This window comes from Grus americana, chromosome 9 (genome assembly GCF_028858705.1).
Source record: "Grus americana isolate bGruAme1 chromosome 9, bGruAme1.mat, whole genome shotgun sequence".
NCBI classification, from domain to species: domain Eukaryota; kingdom Metazoa; phylum Chordata; class Aves; order Gruiformes; family Gruidae; genus Grus; species Grus americana.
The window spans coordinates 10,045,877-10,065,207 of NC_072860.1; the positions used below are offsets into that span (position 1 = coordinate 10,045,877).

Consider the following 19,331-nt stretch of genomic DNA (forward strand, 5'->3'; position numbering starts at 1 on the left):
CTGCTAAAAATAATTTCTTAAAATTTCTCACTGTGTTTTTAGGGAGGGTGGTGTCAGTGTAGGGTATCAGTGTAGGGTATCAGGGTCCTCCTTTTGCAAAAGAACTAAGAAAACAACCCAAAACAACAAAGGATAGGAATCGAACTACTTTGATTTAAAGGAATGGTGCAGTTTTATTTATGCAGCCTCTACTCAGGAAGTTGGCACGGCCGCATTGAATGAAGCCGGCCAGGCTGGCGGTGCGAGAGGTTTGAGAGGACGTGCCCCAGGGGCAGCAGCTGTGGCACCCGCAGGGTGGCTGTCCCAGCCCCGCGCTCTCATCGGTGTCCTCCTCCCTGGGGCTTCTGGATTTGATAGGGACCCATGCTTTATTTCTGTCTGCTAGAACCGTCAATGGTTGTATTGGACGTAGCCATGTTTAAACTTTATACCCTATAGAGCTGTTGGGGGATTGTCTGATTATCTCTAACCTGGTGTCAGTTGGAGATAATTTATTTGAAAATAATATGGAGCCTATTGCTGGAGGAAATGTCTGGTGTCAGCTTTGGTTCACAGGACTTTTGTAGATAGACTATCTTACTAAAATCGTATCATGTGTTGCAGCAATTGGAGAGTTAGAAGTTTTAAGCAGAAATTGCAGTTCAGATGTAAAAAGATACCCGTGCACGTTAGGTTTATGAAAGGGAGAAAGCAAGTTCTTGAGAGCATAGATCAAACCGGTGGCTGGGGACTGTAGCGCGTCTTCTGGTGGGTCGACTTGGCTGGCTGCAGCAATAACTGTCAGGTGGGACTACTGCTCCTGCCTTTGGCTTTGGCAGTACAGGGCTCCTTTTTCAAGGCAACTGCTAGATCTTTCAGAATTTTTCATTATAACTGAACACTGGACCCTGAATTGCATTTTTTCTGAGTTAAGAATCAGATTTTCTTTACACTGGGTTTCAAGTGCATTTTTCTGTGTCAAATCCTAAAAGTAAAACTAGACACCATTAGTAGGAAGATCTACATGTATTGTGTTTGTTTTTAAGAAGCAGGATGTTCATAAAGCACTTTGAACTAGATTTGACATGTTCCACAGGTAGGTATATAGAGATAGCACTTAAGTCTCTTTGCTTAAACTAAATCACAGGGAATGAGATCACTGTTTTGTTTAGTAAAAATAACCAAAGTCGCCCAGACCACAACCCCACCAAGCCAAGGACTATGAGCTTTAGAAAGGTGAAATACCATGCAAGTTTCAAAGACAGCAGAACGTTACAGTTTCCCCAGAATTTATCGTGAGTGAAAAACAGTTTTGCAAACAAAAATCTGCTTTTTTCCCCAGAAACTGGAAACTACATCATAGCCAAAGGAACTGCTCGAGATTGTTGTTAAATGAAAGTCTTTTGCATGCCGGTTTATGATCTGAGACCTGGCTTCATGATCTCTTGAGCTGCTGTCATTGCATCTTTACAAGAGTTGGAGTTTAATTAAATGCCTTATCTGCACTTACAGTGACACAGCTCTAGCTGTAGGAGCTGTGTGATTTTAAGAGAAGATGGTGGGAATTTTGGGGGAAATAAAGGAAAGAACAAGGTTTCCTCCCTCAGTTCTAAAATCCTCCAATACTTCTGACTGCTTTTTCTCCTCTTGATATTTCTTAAAATGCCTTTACCTTACAGATCTGTGTAACAAAGACTGACAATTTCTTGGGCTAAGTGGTTTATATATCCATTTTTTAAAACCATGCTTTTTCTGGCATGTCTGATTTGATTCCTGGCAGAGTGAGCTTAAATCTTAAACCCTGTCATTAACAGCCCAATTCAAAGGTCCTTGAAGTATGAGACAAGATATACTTCAGGGGATCCCATTATAGATTATGGCAAGAGGAACCCTCTCCTTGTCTTAGGCTGCTGTTCCTTGCAAAACCACTCTGCAAACCAAGGCACTTAGATATCCAGAATGCAGCAGTGAATAATACTAAGACTAAGAAAAAATAGTGGATGACCGCATGATATGCTACACATTTTTGTCAGTGTATTTTCTAATCTACCCATCATATTCTGATAAAAAGTTCTAGGCTTTTAACTGAGAAAAGGTGGATATGCTGCTGCTTAAGTTTTCTCTGGACCTTCCAGGAGTCTCTCAGTAACAAGAGAGATCGGAGAGTCTGAAATAGCTTTATTTGGGTTATACATGTAACATTGATTCAAATATTGAACCATGAAACTGTAGGGGTGTACAAACACGCTAGGTATAGATAAGGTGAGAAGTACAGGAACATTGAGGAAATAATTGTCAGGATAATAATGCATATTAAAAAAATTAGGTTCACTTACATTCAGTTTGATGTGAAGGTTCAGGTTACTTTTACTCCTCTGAACAGAATTAGCCATCCCCAATAATTATTTTTTTGTTAAAACAGTAACATGCAATTAGCGCTGTATCTGGCATTTAAGAATGAGTAAGGAGAACTATTGTTCTCGTAACTACTCATCTGAAAAAGAGAAGCTGTGTGTTTAATTTTGCTGGAGATGGAAATTACCCTATATTTTTCTATGTGACCTAAATTCATAACTCAAGAAGTACCTCCTTCCAGGAAATCTATAGCTATTTTACTGCTCAGGCAATGTTTGCATTATCTGTATTTAATTTATACGTGCTGTACCACATACAGAGACACTTGTGCCAGCAACACTAGCTGCTCTGCATGCTTGTGAAAGCAATAATAGTAACACATTACAAGCACAGGCATCGGACAGAGCTGTATAAGGCCATCTGCAATTCTACTTATTTCCTCGGGATTTGATGTCTGTTCTGTCATGGCTTAACAGTTGCTTAGCTAGCAAGAATAAAACCAGTTCACAAAACAAAACCTCTAATTAGAGAGTGGGGAGGGCCTAAAACGGTTGACTCTGTTAAAAGGCATAGAAAGACAGAATGATGTACGGGTTTCATTCTGTAATCCGGAGGAACCTTGAACGTTAATTGGCGGAGCAAATAGTGCCTGGGACTGTGACCCAGCTAGGCTTGGCCCAGAGGCTGCATAGAAAAGTCCATATGCTTGTGCCTGGCTTTGTAAAACTGAGAGCAAAATTCAGGTAAGGCCAATGTTAAGACAATGTCAGGATTCCCTTTTACTGGTAACGTATTGTGATGGGAGAGCTATACAAATGGGACACTTGTTCTAATAATGAAAGGCAAATTTTCTCATTCATTAATTGAGTCAATAAAGAGAAAAGCATTAATAAAAATGTTTTTCATAGAGGTAGTTAAAATACAGACAAAATAGCCAGGAAAATTTATTTTCACTCCAACTTTGTAATTGATTTTTTGATGTGAAAATATGAGAGTGAGGTTTATGTCCCCAGTTTTCACAACCAGTGTCCATTACTAACTGCATTTTTCTGACTAACAACAGATTTTCATTTACAACAGAATCTGGATGAAGGCATACACTTTAGAATAAATGAAAGTGGTCAAACAATGGAAAAACCCTGCATTCAAACTGCTGATACAGTTCAAAGGCTGTTTTTTCAGCAGCAAACTTGACCAAAAATGTTGACAAGTTTAAAATAGTCAGCACTTTTATGAAAGACTGATATTTTTGAAGAGAAGCTTTGAAACTTAAGGTCATGAACTTTCTACAGAAACATTTTTCTTGAAGTGTCAGTATATTTTCGCTTTTTTTGCCCACCCTTGCCTTCTGATTTCTTGCCATACTGTGCTAGGACATGCACAGTGCCCATCAAATCATCGTTTCCTCATGAAAACGTGAAGGCTGTATATTTAAGAACCTGCATAACAGTTAAATGAACAGGGCTGGGAAGGACAATAATTAAGTAAGATTAGGCACTTCTCTTCCAGTTGAATGCTAGTAATAGTTGGGCAACCTTTAACAGTCACTGGTTTCCACAGATTTCCACATTACGTGTTTCATCTGTTCTCTTTGATGAGTGTTTAGGGTGGGGATGGCAGTATATGCTTGTGTTGCATATGTGTGTTGCTAAGTAGTCAAAGGCTGGTGTCAGTGATACCAACAGAGGAAGAAAGTTTCACAAGGTGGCCACATCCAGACTTTTCAAACTACTCATCTTCCTTCTTTTCCTACTTAAATCCTATTTTCTGCAGATAGACGTAGAACATGTAACGTACCCATCTACAAGTATGAAAATTATATGCACACATTTAGTTGTTTGACTGAAAGGGTAGCCTGGATTATCGGCAGGAGGTCTGGGTGCACAAACTACATAAAAGAGATGTTTGCAGCTCACCAGTATCAACTATGCTATACATTCATATGAATCAGCCTAGTTGGCTAGCCCCAGATAATAACTGCTAGAAGAAAAACCCTTACTGTCTTGAAGTCAATGGCAGAATTCCCTTTGACTTGCTGTACCTAGGTTTTTGCCCAAGAAGGCACTGGGGAACACAGAGGCTTCTGTTCAGGTTCTCCTAAGTGCAAGTCACCAATTCCCAACATTGCCAGCTCTGAAAATAAAAGAAAAATATGCAGTCCATATCATAAAGTGTTCTGCTTAATTATGTAATTGTGACTGGTCCGAGACAAATAGTGAACCTATTAATAGAGTGCCAAAAGGCTGTCCTTTCCAAGCATATTGTTTGATTTAATGGTGAGAGTCCCAGGACATTGTTTTTTATTTGCTTTGGTAACACATCTGTACAACGTGTATCTTCCAGATGTGGCCTTTTCAGTCAAAGGATCAGGCTGTGAGGTGATCTGCAGCAGAATAGGCACACTTGGAAGATCAAGTGCAGTATTGGAAGAAATCATTAAGAAATGATGATGGCTCTCTTGGAAACAGGACGTATTCTATTGTCATCACTTGTATAATGTATGCCAAAATATAATCATCTTGCATCAAATGGTTCTCCTTATGTAAGAGTAAAAGCAGGTTTTCCTGTATTTCAACCAATCATCAATATACAAGAGGATTTTTCCTCGTACTTTAGGACATCAAAGAATGTTAAATGTATGTCTTACCATGTAGAATTTTCAAAACTTCATCTTTTAAGTGACTTGATAATGCCAGCTGAAGTTTATTGAAACTTAAAGAATTCTATTCTATGTTTTCAACCAGATTATAACACTCATAATTGTAGTTGAATATTTTTATTCTAAAGCTTTGGATGATCTTTTGTGATAAATTTATCCCTTCTTTTGTTAGTCTTCAGTTAATTACAGTGTGGGCTTTTTCTTTTCCTATCTTCTTTTCCTAGCCAATGTTGCCCACTTAGCAGCTTTGGGATAGCCACAGAAAGTCAACCAAATGCATTTCTTCAGCAATCCTTCCTTCCTCTCCCTTCACTGTCTGTAGCAGGCAGAGCTGATCTTTGCAGGGCTGTAGTAGGCAGGTATAATCTCCTCTGGATTTCACCATATAAAACAAAACAAACCCTTCACTGCTCGCAGAAACGTATGCTCAGTGAACACTGAGCAGCATTTCAGCCATGTCTCCTTAAATGTTAGATGGTTTGTGAGACTCTTTCAGGCTTTATATTGATTTTGCATGGAACTAGGTCAGAGCTGCTTTTAATTGAACAAGCTGGCTGCTGCAACTCTCACTTAACTGTAAAAAAGGGGTATTAAAAATTGATATGCAAAGCAAACTTCTGCTTAATTAGCAAGCAGACGAAGTCAGAATAGAGAAACCACCATAGTTAATAAAGATGAGGAAATGGCTTTCACTGGCAGTATAATACACTCCTATTTTGGGGGGAAAAATAGCTTAAGCACTGAGCATTATCCATGTTTCTCGTATGCAGTATTAATAACCTATTAGTTTTCTTTGGGAGAGCTTGGGATAAATTTACAGCTGTGCAGATCAGACAAACCACCACACATCAAGAAAGCCATTAAAAGGCAGCTCTAATTTTTAAATGTGTAATAAAGGTAAATAAAAATCCCTGGTGTGCAGAAAGAAGAAACTGTGGGATTCCCTCAAGAGAAGTATTGCTCTACATCCAATGTCGGTGGAAGCGGTCAGTCCGTAGCGGCCAGGTGCACGCTGCTGTCATGCCAGTAGTGTTACACGGGACATTGCTGGAACTGTGCCTGGCCTTTCCCCTGGTCAGGACCCTGGGTTAGACATGGCTCGCTGAGCAGGGCTGCTGCCAGCTCTGCCCCAGGTAGGAGCTGAAGCCTGGGAGGTGTCTCTGGTAGCTCTGATCATCACACACACATGCTGGCTGCAGTCTAATCCCATCTCCACCCCTCCTGATGGCCAGGGTGCCCTGGGGGATGCTCTGTGCTCCTGCTCCCTCAGCCAGGTCCATGCCCACTTTGCGGCCGTACAAGGTGAGGTCTGTTGTGTCGGGGCTGGAGGAGATTGGGAGTTCTGACTCACATCTAAACCCCATCCCAAGTGACTTACTTTGCTTTTACACTTGTGTGCATATGCTGAATTTTAGACCCCATGAGTAGTACCGTTGACTTCCCACAGTATGTGAGTTCTGCCTAGAGTGATGTATTATTTATTTAGATTTATAACAAACAGAAAAAAGAGTAAATGAATAATGCATGGATGATTAGCTTATACATTTCATCTCACAGCTGAGAGATGGCAGAGAGAAACACCCATTTTAAGTTCCTTACACCAGTTGCTTTTCTATCTTCCCCCCAAAAACCCAAGCTGTATTAAAGGTTCTGCTGTTTATCACTTGGTATTACCATAAGAAGCCACCAAGACCTGAAATTAATTTGTACTTAAGAGCAGAGTGGCGGACTGGCCACAGAGTATATATTCATTTGAATGATGGCTCTCCAGGTAAGGTGTTTTCTGTAGCTGTATTCTTCAGTTTGCTTTGGTCCATGTTACAGGTGACTAACTCAGTTTGTTTCTCACTTTCTTTAGTATTTATGAGTTTTCTAGTGCCACAGCTCACGTGCCAGCCTTGCATAGTGTGCAGCTACTAGGGGACCTTTCAGAGAGGGGAAATTGTACATGTCGATTATTTGTAAAATATGTTCTCTCTAAGAGATTTTAGCCACCGTCTTATTCTTGAAATGGAAAAGCCTGAGATTCAGGTGAAATAAATAAGAAAATGCATATCTCTGAATATTGAAATACAATGACACCTGGAAGTGCTTGAAACATTTGAATGCCTTTATGGCAGTTCAACCAACTGTATCCATAAATATTTAAAGCAGTGAATTATTTCTTGAAATTTACATTTTTATGTACTATTTTGGCTGACGAATAATTGAACAATAAAGATGCTTTCCATAATAATTTCAGCTTTCAAAATACAGCACTTGACTGTGAAAAGATTTGCCTGTGGCCATCATATGATTGAGTGAGCTCCCAGCATAACACTGAGCTTCAATATCTCCTAATTCCAAATTAAGGTTTTTAACAGCATGAGGTAACTTAGATCCCATCTGTGTTTCTGCACTTCTCAAATAAAAAATAGAAAAAAGCTTTGCAGCAGCTACTGTTTCCTTTCAGCAGAAAATATATATATGTATATGACTGGTTAGAGTTCATGTTTTCAGTACGGGATCAATGTGGATAAAGTGGCCATTTAGATCCTGCTGTAGCTTTTATAAAGGGATACCCTGTTTAAAATATACTGGTTTGATTTTCAGTCGATAGTAAGGTCACCACCCCAGAGGTAACCATAGCTGGCAGCTGCATGCGTGTTCTGCTTTCTGCCAATGCCCCATGCCTGACTGCAGGAGTGAAAACGCGGAGCAACAAATTTGCTTTCATGAGACACGATAATTTGTGCCACTGAGCTTGCTCCGTGGAGCTGCATTTGCAGCAGGGAGTAGTTGACAGTATAAAAACATTCAAGTGACTGGGACAGTCACCAAAAGGTCCCAGTAATGCGCTGTGGCCCAGGAGAGGAGCCTTCTGTGTTTCTGGAGCTGTCATGGTCACATTAGAACTGAGGTACTCTTCAGTTGAGCAAGAACTAGCACAGTGATTTTTTTTAAATTTTTTATTGAATTTGAGTATGATTCCCATTGACATTTGTTAAGGAAGCTGAAATTATTCTCAAATCCTCCCCAAAATATTTGCTCAAAAGTGAGGTGGTCTTGGTTTTTTTTATTTTTTATGTATTTGCAAGTGAGCAGGAAATTAATATTACAGAAAACTATATAACACACTGACATGTTGTTTTTCTGACTGTGTATCAATGTTACTGATAGTGATCACCAAATAATAATGATTCAGGCTCTGTGATGGGTTGCATGACATTATAATCTCATTCTATCTGCTTTTCATTTTTAGGATATATTACTTTTCAGATAAACTCAGAACTGAAAATCCCCAAGAAAGGATAGTGGAATGTAAATTTACGAAGTCTAGACAGCCAGCTGAAAACTGATTTTCTACACCTTATAAAGAAGTAGACTATAAGCCAAATCTTTATTTAGTCTGAATATTTCCATAGTTTCCAGCTAGTTGCAGAGAACTGCTATGCTTTGATTCAGCTGATAATAAAACTAAGAATGCACAAATCATTTTTATCAGGCAACAAGTACAAATGCTTCTCTGTTAAGTAAACTAAAGTAGATAAATCCTTAGCTCCACTCTCAAGCAGAGTGTTTCCACTGCAACTAAGGGCTGATTGCATGAGCGTGTGAAATTTCAAGGGGTGGTGTTCAAGTTGTGTCAAGGAGGTAGACACCAAGAAGGTTTTCACTAAGGTAATCGCAACATTTCCAGTAGCAGCTGAATGACAGAGTAAATTAAATCTACTGGATGATGCATTAAGTTGGTGGGGCACTTGCAGGGCCAGATTTTCACTTTTTAAAAGTATATTCTATTCTTTTGGCTTTCTCTTCATTTTGCTGGAAAGGAAGAGCTGCAATCTGGACAGCTTCCTGTATTGGTGGGCAAGAGGATTGTGTGCCTTTCCAAAGAATTTTGAAACTCTGTTCGCATCTTTCCTTTTCCCAGATAAGTTGTATCTTAGAGAAGTGAAAGTTATTGGTGTACAGAAAAAATGCAGATATGAATGCATGTATCTTTTATGTGAAAAAGTACATCATTATTTTTGATAGATAAATGCTCAGAAAAAATATAAGAGCATTTTTGTTAATAACTGAAATGATTCAAATCTAGTTGTAATTTGGGCTCTACATCTCTTTGCACGACTCTGTATTAGCAAGTCTCTCTACGCAGTCACAGACAGAGCTGTGTTACAGACATTTTGTAGCAAAGGTCCCTGAAAGGCAGATGTCATGTTATACTGCTACAGATTATTACTCAACCTTGTACTCTGCTGGGGTTACCAACTAGGAAAAACAAATAGTTTAGGTTTTCATTACAGTGTCTTTTTGCATACATTAAAGTAGGCAAGTGACCTAAAAGTTCAAGGAAGGTCTTCGTCACATTAAATGCCGTCCTATTTACAAGACTTGCTAAAATGGAGTCATTTTATCATTTTCTCATGGGGTGTTACTACTGTGAGTAATTAAAAAAAATAAATCTTGAATTTTGTGGTATGATATTCTTAACGTTAATTTTTACTATTAACTGAGAGTAATTCATGAAATACATTAATGATTACGTATTGCAGTTAAATAGTTTTACATGTTTCATATATGGCGTTTCACTGAGGAAACTTCAGGCTGACTGTGTTGTTGCTCCTTGAGTTCATCTGCAGACTGGAATGTCAAAGTACTCAAAACAAAGTGAGATTTGTCACTGTTGTGCATAGGTGGGGTCTCCACTATACCATATAGGTATCTAATATTGCATCTTCCCCTGTTTGCTGCAGCAAGGGTAAACAGCATGTGGGGGGTTGAGCCATAGACAAATTAAAGTGGTTTGAATGTGATTCTTTTTCTGGGACTGTATCATCTGAGTGGCAATTCCTGTTGGACAGTGCCAGTTCCTAGCCATGGGGATAACTAGGAGAGTAAATGGCTGCTGAGACAAATTTTGACGTTGCATCTCTGGCAGTGCTGCGCAGGCAGGCCATTGTCATTCCGCATGGGTCCCCTGGGGAGCTGCTGTCATCTCCTGGCTGCCAATGGCTCCTGGGATTTTCCTTTTGCTTGGCTCTCCCAAGTCTTGTAATGTCCCTTGTAGCCACAAAAAGATTTTGAGGTAGGGCTCAAGGTAAGATTGTTCGCCTCTATCAAATGTGAATTCCAAGACTGTAGGTGCATATAGTGTCGTGGTTTAGGCCCAGCCGGTAGCTGGGTGCCACGCGGCCGCTCGCTCACCCCTCCCCCAGCGGGATGGGAGAGGAGAAGTATAACAAAAGGCTTGGGTCGAGATAAGGACAGGGGGAGATCACTCACTAATTACCGTCACGAGCAAAACAGACTGAATATAGAGAGGAGATTCATCTAATTTATTACTAGGCAAAACAGGGTAGAGCAATGAGAAAATACAATCAAGTCTTAAAACACCTCCCTCCACCCCTCCCATCTTCTCGGGCTCAACTTCACTCCCAGCTTCAACCTCCTCCCCCCTCAGCGGCACAAGGGGGCAGGGAATGGGGGTTGCAGTCAGTTCAGCAGACATTGTCTCTGCCACTTCTTTGTCCTCAAGGGGGAGGACTCCTCCCAACATTCCCCTGCTCCAACATGGAGTCTCTCCCACGGGCTACAGTCCTTCACGAACTGCTCCAGCGTAGTCTCTCCCACAGGGTGCAGACCTTCAGGAGCAAACTGCTCCAGCGTGGGCTCTCTCCCACAGGGTCACAAGTCCTGCCAGCAAACCTGCCCTGGCATGGGCTCCCCTCTTCACGGGTCCACCGGTCCGGCCCGGACTTGCTCCAGCGTGGGCTTCCCACGGGCCACAGCCTCCTTCAGGTGCCTCCACCTGCTCCAGCGTGGGGTCCTCCACGGGCTGCAGGTGGAATCTCTACACCCCCTCATCCTTCCTCCATGGGCTGCAGGGGGACAGCCTGCTTCACCATGGCCTTCACCACGGGCTGCAGGGGGATCTCTGCTCCGGCGCCTGGAGCTCCTCCTCCCCCTCCATCTGCACTGACCTTGGTGTCTGCAGAGTTTCTTACATCTTCTCACTCCTCTCTCCGGCTGCAAAAGCTCTCTCTCTCTCTCTAACTGTTTTTCTTCTTCTTAAATATGTTATCACAGAGGCGCTGATGGGCTTGGCCTTGGCCAGGGGCGGATCCATCTTGGAGCCGGCTGGCATTGGCTCTATCAGACACAGGGGGAGCTTCTAGCAGCTTCTCACAGAAGCCACCCCTGTAGCCCCTCCCGCTACCAAAACCTTGCCACACAAAACCCAACACATATAGAAATCAAGGTACATCAAGGAGGTGATTTATAAACCTGAATGAATAGAACTGAGAGTATCACATAAGGATGTCTTTGGGCTTAAATATGAGATATAAAATTCTAAACTTGGAGGCTTTTTGTTTGTTTGTTTGTTTGGGTTTTTTTGCTAAAAGGAGGCAAACAGTTATGCAAGCTTTGAATAACTGACTAGCACAGTAATTAGCTGTTACAACTAAAAGCAATCTCATGTTTCTTCTGTGCCTAGTTTTTCATGTAAATTTTTCACAGCTACAGTTGGAAAAGATCAAGAATGAATTGTTCCTCCATCCATTGCTCAACCTGCAAGAAAAGAAATTAGGGTCTTGAGAAAAGAACAGAAAATCACCAGCCATGAAGAAAGTAGACATCACTGCTTCACTTGAAAAATCATTCAATTGGTTTTTGGATTTCTCCTCCTTATATTGAGTCGTGGTGTTGCAAGCAGAAAGTCATTTTCTGACCCCAAGGATTTTCCAACCAAGTGAAATTTTATTCCCTAGGTCATGGTGCTGGGCACACCTGAAATATTAACACTGGACACTTTGGTGGATTGTGTGCTTTCTATTAGAGCTTATAAGGTGTACAGATATGTCGCTTGCACAATATTGCCTTAGGAGAGAGCTTCCTCAGAAAGTGCCTGAGGATGAACTTGTTCCCAATGAAATGACAGCTGAAAAGAATTCAAGTATTTCCATAAATTGTTAACGAAAGCATAATTTGGTAGGATACCATTTTCAAATATATTTTCCTGGCATATAAAAGTTGTAACAGAAAAGTTACGTTGTATCCATCTGCTGCGTTGTATATGGTTTTAATAATTAAAAAGTGTATTGAAACCTACGTAACTATAGGTTTCAGGCCTAGGCAGTAAAATCATGATATAAATTGCTCTTAAAAGACTTATGATTGGTATATATGGAATATTGAGGAAAAGATTGTTATGGGTAATCAGCAGACACTCTATAACGAAATGTGCACTTGTGTGTTTTGTAGAACCACTAGATGAGCTGAAGATCAGAAGCCACAGCACTGAACCACTACCAAAGCTGGAAAACAAAGAGAGGGGAGGCCATCACGGGACAGCTTCCTCCAGGGAGCCAGGGAAAGCTCAGGAATGGGATGGAACGCCAGGCCCGCCTGTGGTGTCCAGCAGGCTGGGCAGATCCTCTGTCAGTCCAACCATGTTGGCTGGAAGCAACAGCTCAGGTACGTCAAGTAGCAGAGCAGCGGAGATCTCGTGAATCTCCCTGTGAGCTTAAGGATCTCTAAAGATACACAGATGCAGATAAGCATCTGGATTCTTTAGACTTCCAAATATCTTATAGAATCTGCCTTGCCCATTGACTGCTGTGCTAATAAGCATTGTGCTGTCTGCTTGCGCTCTGTACTGGCACAGGATTGGGATGGTGGCAGGTAATACAAGCGTGTAAACATGCTGTTCATCTATTTTAAAATAAGTAAGGAATTTCATTTGACACTGAAAGGGGACACTATGGCAAAGACACCTCCAGGATGGCACCTCAGAGAGAAGTTCATAAATTCAGATATCACATACAGTAACAAAAATGCACTGTGCAGAAACAAGGCTGTCTTATTGATATGCACAGTAAGTGGACACAGGCAGCCTTTGCTTTATGCTTGTACATCAATTTCTAGAAAAGTGACTATGGATTTCAGAAGTCTCAAATTCATACCTATCCATTTTATTCATCAAATTTTAGGTATATAAAAATAGTGAATTGTCATAAACCATGAAAATTAATGCAGCCTTGTTTATAAATTGATAAGACAAACAGAACTGATCCATGAATGGACATCTATGAACAGATATGTATAGCTCTGGCATAAGCACTGCATTGTTCCTTTTTGAGATTTGACAATTCTCTTAAAAGAGTAACTTCGTTGCTTATTCGTAGGATTGTGAAAATTATCCACTTTAAAAACAGGTGCATATATAGTACTGGACCTTCATGGTCAATGTTCAGTAAGCATGAGACCACGCTTTCTCAAACCAGAAATTATTCCTGCATGAGAGATCTGCTGGGCAGAGATGAGTCTTTACAGTGCCAAGCTAGCAGAGATGCCCGCCCCTCACCCAGGGCACCACTTCTCTGTGTGATAATGGGACTCACATTTTCCCTGCATTGCTGGAAATGACACCTGAAACTCAGTATATAACTTGAATAGGCTTTGCTGATCTGGCGTATCATCTGCAGCAATCATGTAGTCCAGCTTTTCTTGCTGCAGACCCCACAAATAGTCCTTCCTGAGAGAGCAAAAGTGACTTTTCTGCAAATCTTGGAACTAGCACAGGTTATTTAGGTGTTACTGCCTTTTCCTTACTTGTCAGTTCTCACAAAGTGTCTTGATAGGTAGGAATTTTCCAGATTAGCTCATAGCTTTGTTAAAAATACTGTTCCCGGTGTATTAGAGTGTCATCTGAGCTAATGCAGGTAAAAGGGTAGGTTTAAAGGTACCACATCAAAGTATCGGGACATCTGATAATTAGACCGAAGGCGTGTATCAACCTTTACAATTCTGTAAGATGACAGTACAAAGCAGAATGGAAGAGAGATGAAAATTAAAGAGTAAGTTCTTAGCAAAATATAGCACTTCTGTCCAACCTTCCTGCATCAGTTTTATTTTAAAGAGTTGGTCGATCTCCAAAAGCAGACAAAACATGTTGGCCTCAATCTTCATTTGGCATCAGCAAACTGTAATAGTTGTTGAATCGTGCCTTGATTTAGTTAACTGCGACTCTGTCTTGCATAGCTAGGACTGTCACAGAAAAGTTATGGAAATATTTCATTGGCTGAATTTGACTTCTTTTTATGATTAAAATCTGAGAACTGATTATGATTTTTCTTTCCCTGCAGTTTTTATGACATTTCACTTGATTAATATTGCCTCTCGTCTGCCATGAATATTTTTTCCCTTGCGTCTCTAGCTGTTGCCTGAGCAACATGTTTTACCTTTAATTGGTGGGGCATTGCATTCAAAATGCTGTACATGGTTCTCCTCAATGAACTTGCACATGAGCTGTAATGGTTCATTCTTCGCAATTAAATTAGCACTGTAACAGAATGCAAGAAGAGAGATTTAATACATCTGTATGGATACAAGTGCTTTCTGGAATCAAGGAGATAACGTAATTCTGTGCTAGGAATTTAGAACTTTGATTTACCACAGGACCAAATAAAATCAGGGCAATCCCCAGTACTGTCATTGTTGCTGTTGCTCTCTTTCCGACATCACAGATAAGAAAAAAAAAAAAGCCTACTTTTTTGTGCAGACATGTCCTTGAAACACCACAGTTTGCTGCCTACCTCCTAGTTCACGCTGGTACAGGTATTTATTAGGGCAGTGTTGGAATAATTTAAAATAGGATTGAATTGTTCTGCTGTAAAACAGAAAGGATGTGAAAGGACTTCTCGTGTGCTCAACAGGCAGCTCTGCTGAGGCACGGATTAACTAGGAACTGGAGTGGTCTGAGCGAATACCTGAATGAGAGTACTGATTTTTGTGGGTTCTACCCATCTCTGCACCTGCTAGTAAGATCAGAGGGGGAATGAGCCATCTCCGAACTGAATCTTGAGCTTTCTGGTCATTTTGTTCAAATGAGCCTGGCCTGTCAGGTGCACATGGGTATCACTGTCTCTAATGCCTGATTGTTCTCTCATCCGTCACATAATTTGTCAAGGCCACTTTCTGTTTCTTGGCATCCTGTTGTTTCTTGTGGAAAGCAGTGTAAGTGGTTTGGCGGCATGTTGGCATTTGGGAAAGTCAGTGCAATTGTAGTGAGCAGCCAAACGAGATCTGTGAAACAGAAGGCTGTGATAACTTCACTCCAGGAGCTTTGAAGAGTATTTTCTGGAATGTTGCTGCTTTTTTCCTAACTGCGACCGTGAAGCATTTCGCATTGCCACCTGCTGCTAGAGACAGGCACTGCGCTGCCTTGTAAATCTCGCTGCTCTCTGGTTGTGTCCTGTTTTCGAATCGCTTGTCAGTCAGCCAGCCCATTAGTATTCTAGCTGAAAACACTGTGGATAATCAGAAAGGGAGTAAATGCCCACCCTTCATTGGAATTATTGGCTAGCATTGTGGATTTGCAAAAGTAATGAATAGTTAAGTTCAATCTCTTTGGGAATGGAGCAATGCCTGTGAAGCCCAAGGTGCAAGGTGCGTTCATTGGTACAAGAAGGGAGTAGTAGCAAAGTACCAGGTCACGCTAGCTAGGGCTGCTTCACTCAAAGACACTGAGTACTCCCACCAACCCCTAAATTTTCTCCTCACGGGCAATATCTGTGCTAATAATCCTCAAGGATTCTCCAAGTGAAGGCAACTTAATGCTGGAAGTAAGTGTTACTGGGCAGCCTGCCCAACGAGGTCCAGTCCAGGATGTGATGCTTCCAGACCTTGCCTACTCTGGTCATCCATGTTCTCTGCACACAAGCTCCCCCCTAGCAGCACCTGTCACCTATAGTAAAATGAGTAGTACTGGGAGCTCTACGCTGAGTGCATTGAGCCAGTGCACCATGAGCCAAGTGTGTGATCTGCAGGGTGTAGGAGAGGGCACAGAGCCTGACTGTAGAAGTGCAGTGGCGTTGCAGCTATTTGGAACAATGCACAATTGTCCTTTTGATCCAGAGCCCCAAGATTAACAGTAGCCCATGCCAGAAGCTTCAGAGAAAAATAGCAAGAAATTTTAAGGAAAAAACACTGCCAGTAGGACATGATTATTCCTTAGCTCATTGCCTCAGTCATTGACGTAGACCTGAGACATGACAGTTCAGAACAAATCTTGATTTAAAACATACCCCATCTAATACAGACATGGTTTTTCTCATTACCTGACTTGATTTCGAGACCCACTAAGCTTTTGACCTACAGATATCTAGTAACACTGAGTTCCACAAGTTCAGTTTGAAATGTTGCTGTGCTATTTCAGCACTAAGTGGCTTCTGCAGGTGGAGTCCTAAATACCTTTTTTTAAGTGACAGAATACTATATAGTTTATTCCACTGTAAGGTTTCTTAATTTCAAGTTGTGTTTCAGCTTACTCATCTCTTTTTAGGAAACCGACATGGCCAGGCCAGTATGATGATAATAGGTGTGATTCATTTTTTCAGTATGCATGTTTTCTTTTTCTTTTTCTTTCTTTTTTTCTTTTTTGCATGTGATTACTCTCAGCCTGTCACATTGCCTTGTTTAATTCAAAACGTGCTTCTTGGCAGCTGTAGCAAATAAGCAATATTTCTCTTTTCATGTGCAAAGAAGAGACTGTGACAGGATAAGAAGCTTCTCCAATGTAAGTGACAGCCAGAGTATTTTTTTGAATTAAGATTAGGAGAGGCAGAATGAAGGCTTCCTTGGATGCATAAAAGAACTCTTCCCGTTAAGATCCAAAAATAAAAATCATACAGAGCTGTTGTATTTCTGGATAATATAGAAAACCTTAGCACATTGCTATAAAACTGATCGAAAATATTTCCATAAAATCTTGTCACATTTCAGTGCTGTGCTTTATTGAGGAAAATCCAGCAACACCCCCTGCCCCAAATGGAACCAGCCAAGCCTCTACATCTCTAGTTATGATGACAGCACTTGCACTTTTGGAAAATGTCATTTTTGTGAGTGCTTAAGTATGTAATTAAGTACACAGTTTTGAGGCAATCCTATTTGTGATTGGAAAGCCTGTATTTCTGTGTTGGATAGTCTCTCCTAAATGCCTCATCCTTAATGCTGTCCTTTGGGGCTGTCCTCTTGCTTATGTCCACGTGTAATCCCACTGGCATTGTCAGGACTCAGCTTAAACCTGAGAGTCCAGAAATGCTGGCCCCATTGCAGCTGACTACGTGTGTGAGCCCACCTCATGCTGAGGTGGCTGCGGTCCCAACCACTAGCATCGTTGGGAGTCTTGTGGCTGCTGTGGGTGACATGACAGGGGACTGAGACGCAGCTGACCCGCCATCCCCTACTAGCATTACACTGCATCTGCACCTGGCTCCTGGGGGTGGTTCAGGCACGGAGTAGTGCGTTCTTCGTAATACGGCACACTGCGAGGGATGCGTCATTTGAAGCTGTGCAAAGTAATACCACCAAAGTTTCATCAGTTAAATGTAGCAACTGAATCTTAGGAACATTTTTGTGCGTAATGTAACTAAATGTTACGCAGTGCTCTAGCTACCCCGAACGATCTGCTGAATTCAAACCTCATGCTGCCCATTGATTGCAACAGGCATCTAATGGCTACTCAAGTGCACTGCATCCCCTGGCCCCAGTCCAGAAAAGCACTTAGACGTGTCCCTGTGAGTTCCCTAGCTTGGCAGTAGGCTGTTAGCCCTTGTCAGCATTGGAGTGGCTCACAGCAGTGTCAAAAGGCCCCCAGCTGTGGATGCAGAGAGGGTCCTGTGTTTGGAGTCTCTGGAACCCTCTTTCAGGCACGTGTGATTTAGAACCAGAGGATCCACCTGCGCAGAGAAGTGAAGCACAGTGCAGAGATGGGGTGCCATGCTGACTTCATCAGTATGGAGCTAGATGTATTTTAGCTTGCATTATCATGGACCTGGAGCAAGTAGATCCTCCTCAGAGGACAGATATCTACAGAGCCTTCCCTATGTGCTTATCAATATGCAGGCCTTGCAGACAAGCTGAAATGACCATTTAAAACATGAAAACCAAGAAGTAAAGACACTGAAATTATGTCCACTGGACAGTGGATGTAATTAGGCAAGAAGACCTCTTACTGCTTTTTAGATAGCCTACAGCAGAAGTTATTTGAAGTGATCATTATTATTTTGAAGTGATCATAATCCAGTTAGCCTCAATATCATGAATAAGCTGTCCACAGCTGAAAAATAACATGCTGAAGAATAAAGAGCAGTGAGTTGGGCATCACTTATACAACAGACCATTTATGGATACTTTTTCCCCATGGCAGTGTGCAGTGTGAAGATGTTAGAGCACTAATTACAGAAGAATAGAGTATTTATTTGGTCTAAAAATATTCCCACTGAGACCAATGGAATGGCTATTAAACACACCCACACCCCACCCCCCATTTGCCTTTTACTGCATAATCCAACTTCCTGAACTTGAAAAAAGCTAGATGGAGCCATCTCTGAAACATCTTTTGGTGAGGATCACCATGGAAATCGCAATAGTTTCCTTAATACCGTAACATATATTACAGGGAGATAAAGGAACTAATACTTCATCTCTGTGTGATAGGTTTTATTTCTTTGATGCCAGATGAAAGGAGTCTCTTTGGCAAGGAAATGGTAATCTCTTGTTGCACATATATCCAAATTGGAAATTATGACACTTCTCTCTGCTTTCCGAAAGCAAAGAAAACAATTCAGAAGCAATGGCAGACAGTGCCTTGGAGTTTTTTACATGCTTGGTGTCTGATTCTGCTTGTCACAGCAAAAACAGAATTTCTGTTTAGCAGTAGAGAAAAACAATCCAAGAAAAAGCCCAATTCTTGTCCTCTCTGAAACCCCAGAAAAATTCCAGGAGGAATGGACATGACATCCATTATTATAGCTATATTACTAAAAGAAACATCAGAAATCTGGCACGCAGACAGTGTGAAATCAGAACAAAAACAAATCTAATCAAACCTTCAGAATAACTGCCCAAGTCCAAAAAAAAGCAAAACAACAGATTATGAACAAAATGCAAGGTTATGGGGGAGATGAGTCTGCTCCCTTCTGCACGCTTATTGCTGTGTTGACTTGTGGTATGTTTACAGACTGACTAGGAACGAGTGAATTGAATAATGCATTCGTTGAACAGCATAAATATTTTTGCTGCTCAGCCAGCTGGATGTTAACCAACCTATTAATATTTAGTTGATGAATATTCACCCATACAGATGCTTTCATTGGTCTAAGTGCTCCAGCTTAAGTGGATAGCTCTTCTCCATACCCTATTAAATTCTGAAACATCCCAGGAAAATAAGCATTAAAGGTGACAATGAAAAAGCATCAGTGAGATTGGAAGAACACCTTTGAGCATGTTGCTGGTAGGTGGTGTAATGTGCCAGCTGTCCTCAAGTTTCCAAGATATGCCAAGTGACCCTAAG

General features: G+C 41.2%; 1 protein-coding gene across 3 annotated transcripts in view; it reads left to right on the top strand.

The window, feature by feature from the left end:
* Positions 1-19,331, top strand: part of NYAP2 (neuronal tyrosine-phosphorylated phosphoinositide-3-kinase adaptor 2) — a 144,576-nt gene that overhangs the window by 95,084 nt on the left and 30,161 nt on the right. For all 3 annotated transcript variants that reach the window (XM_054836122.1, XM_054836124.1, XM_054836123.1), the window contains one exon: positions 12,239-12,451. In XM_054836122.1, the coding sequence (XP_054692097.1) occupies positions 12,239-12,451 (213 nt within the window). The remainder of the gene's footprint in view (positions 1-12,238; positions 12,452-19,331) is intronic.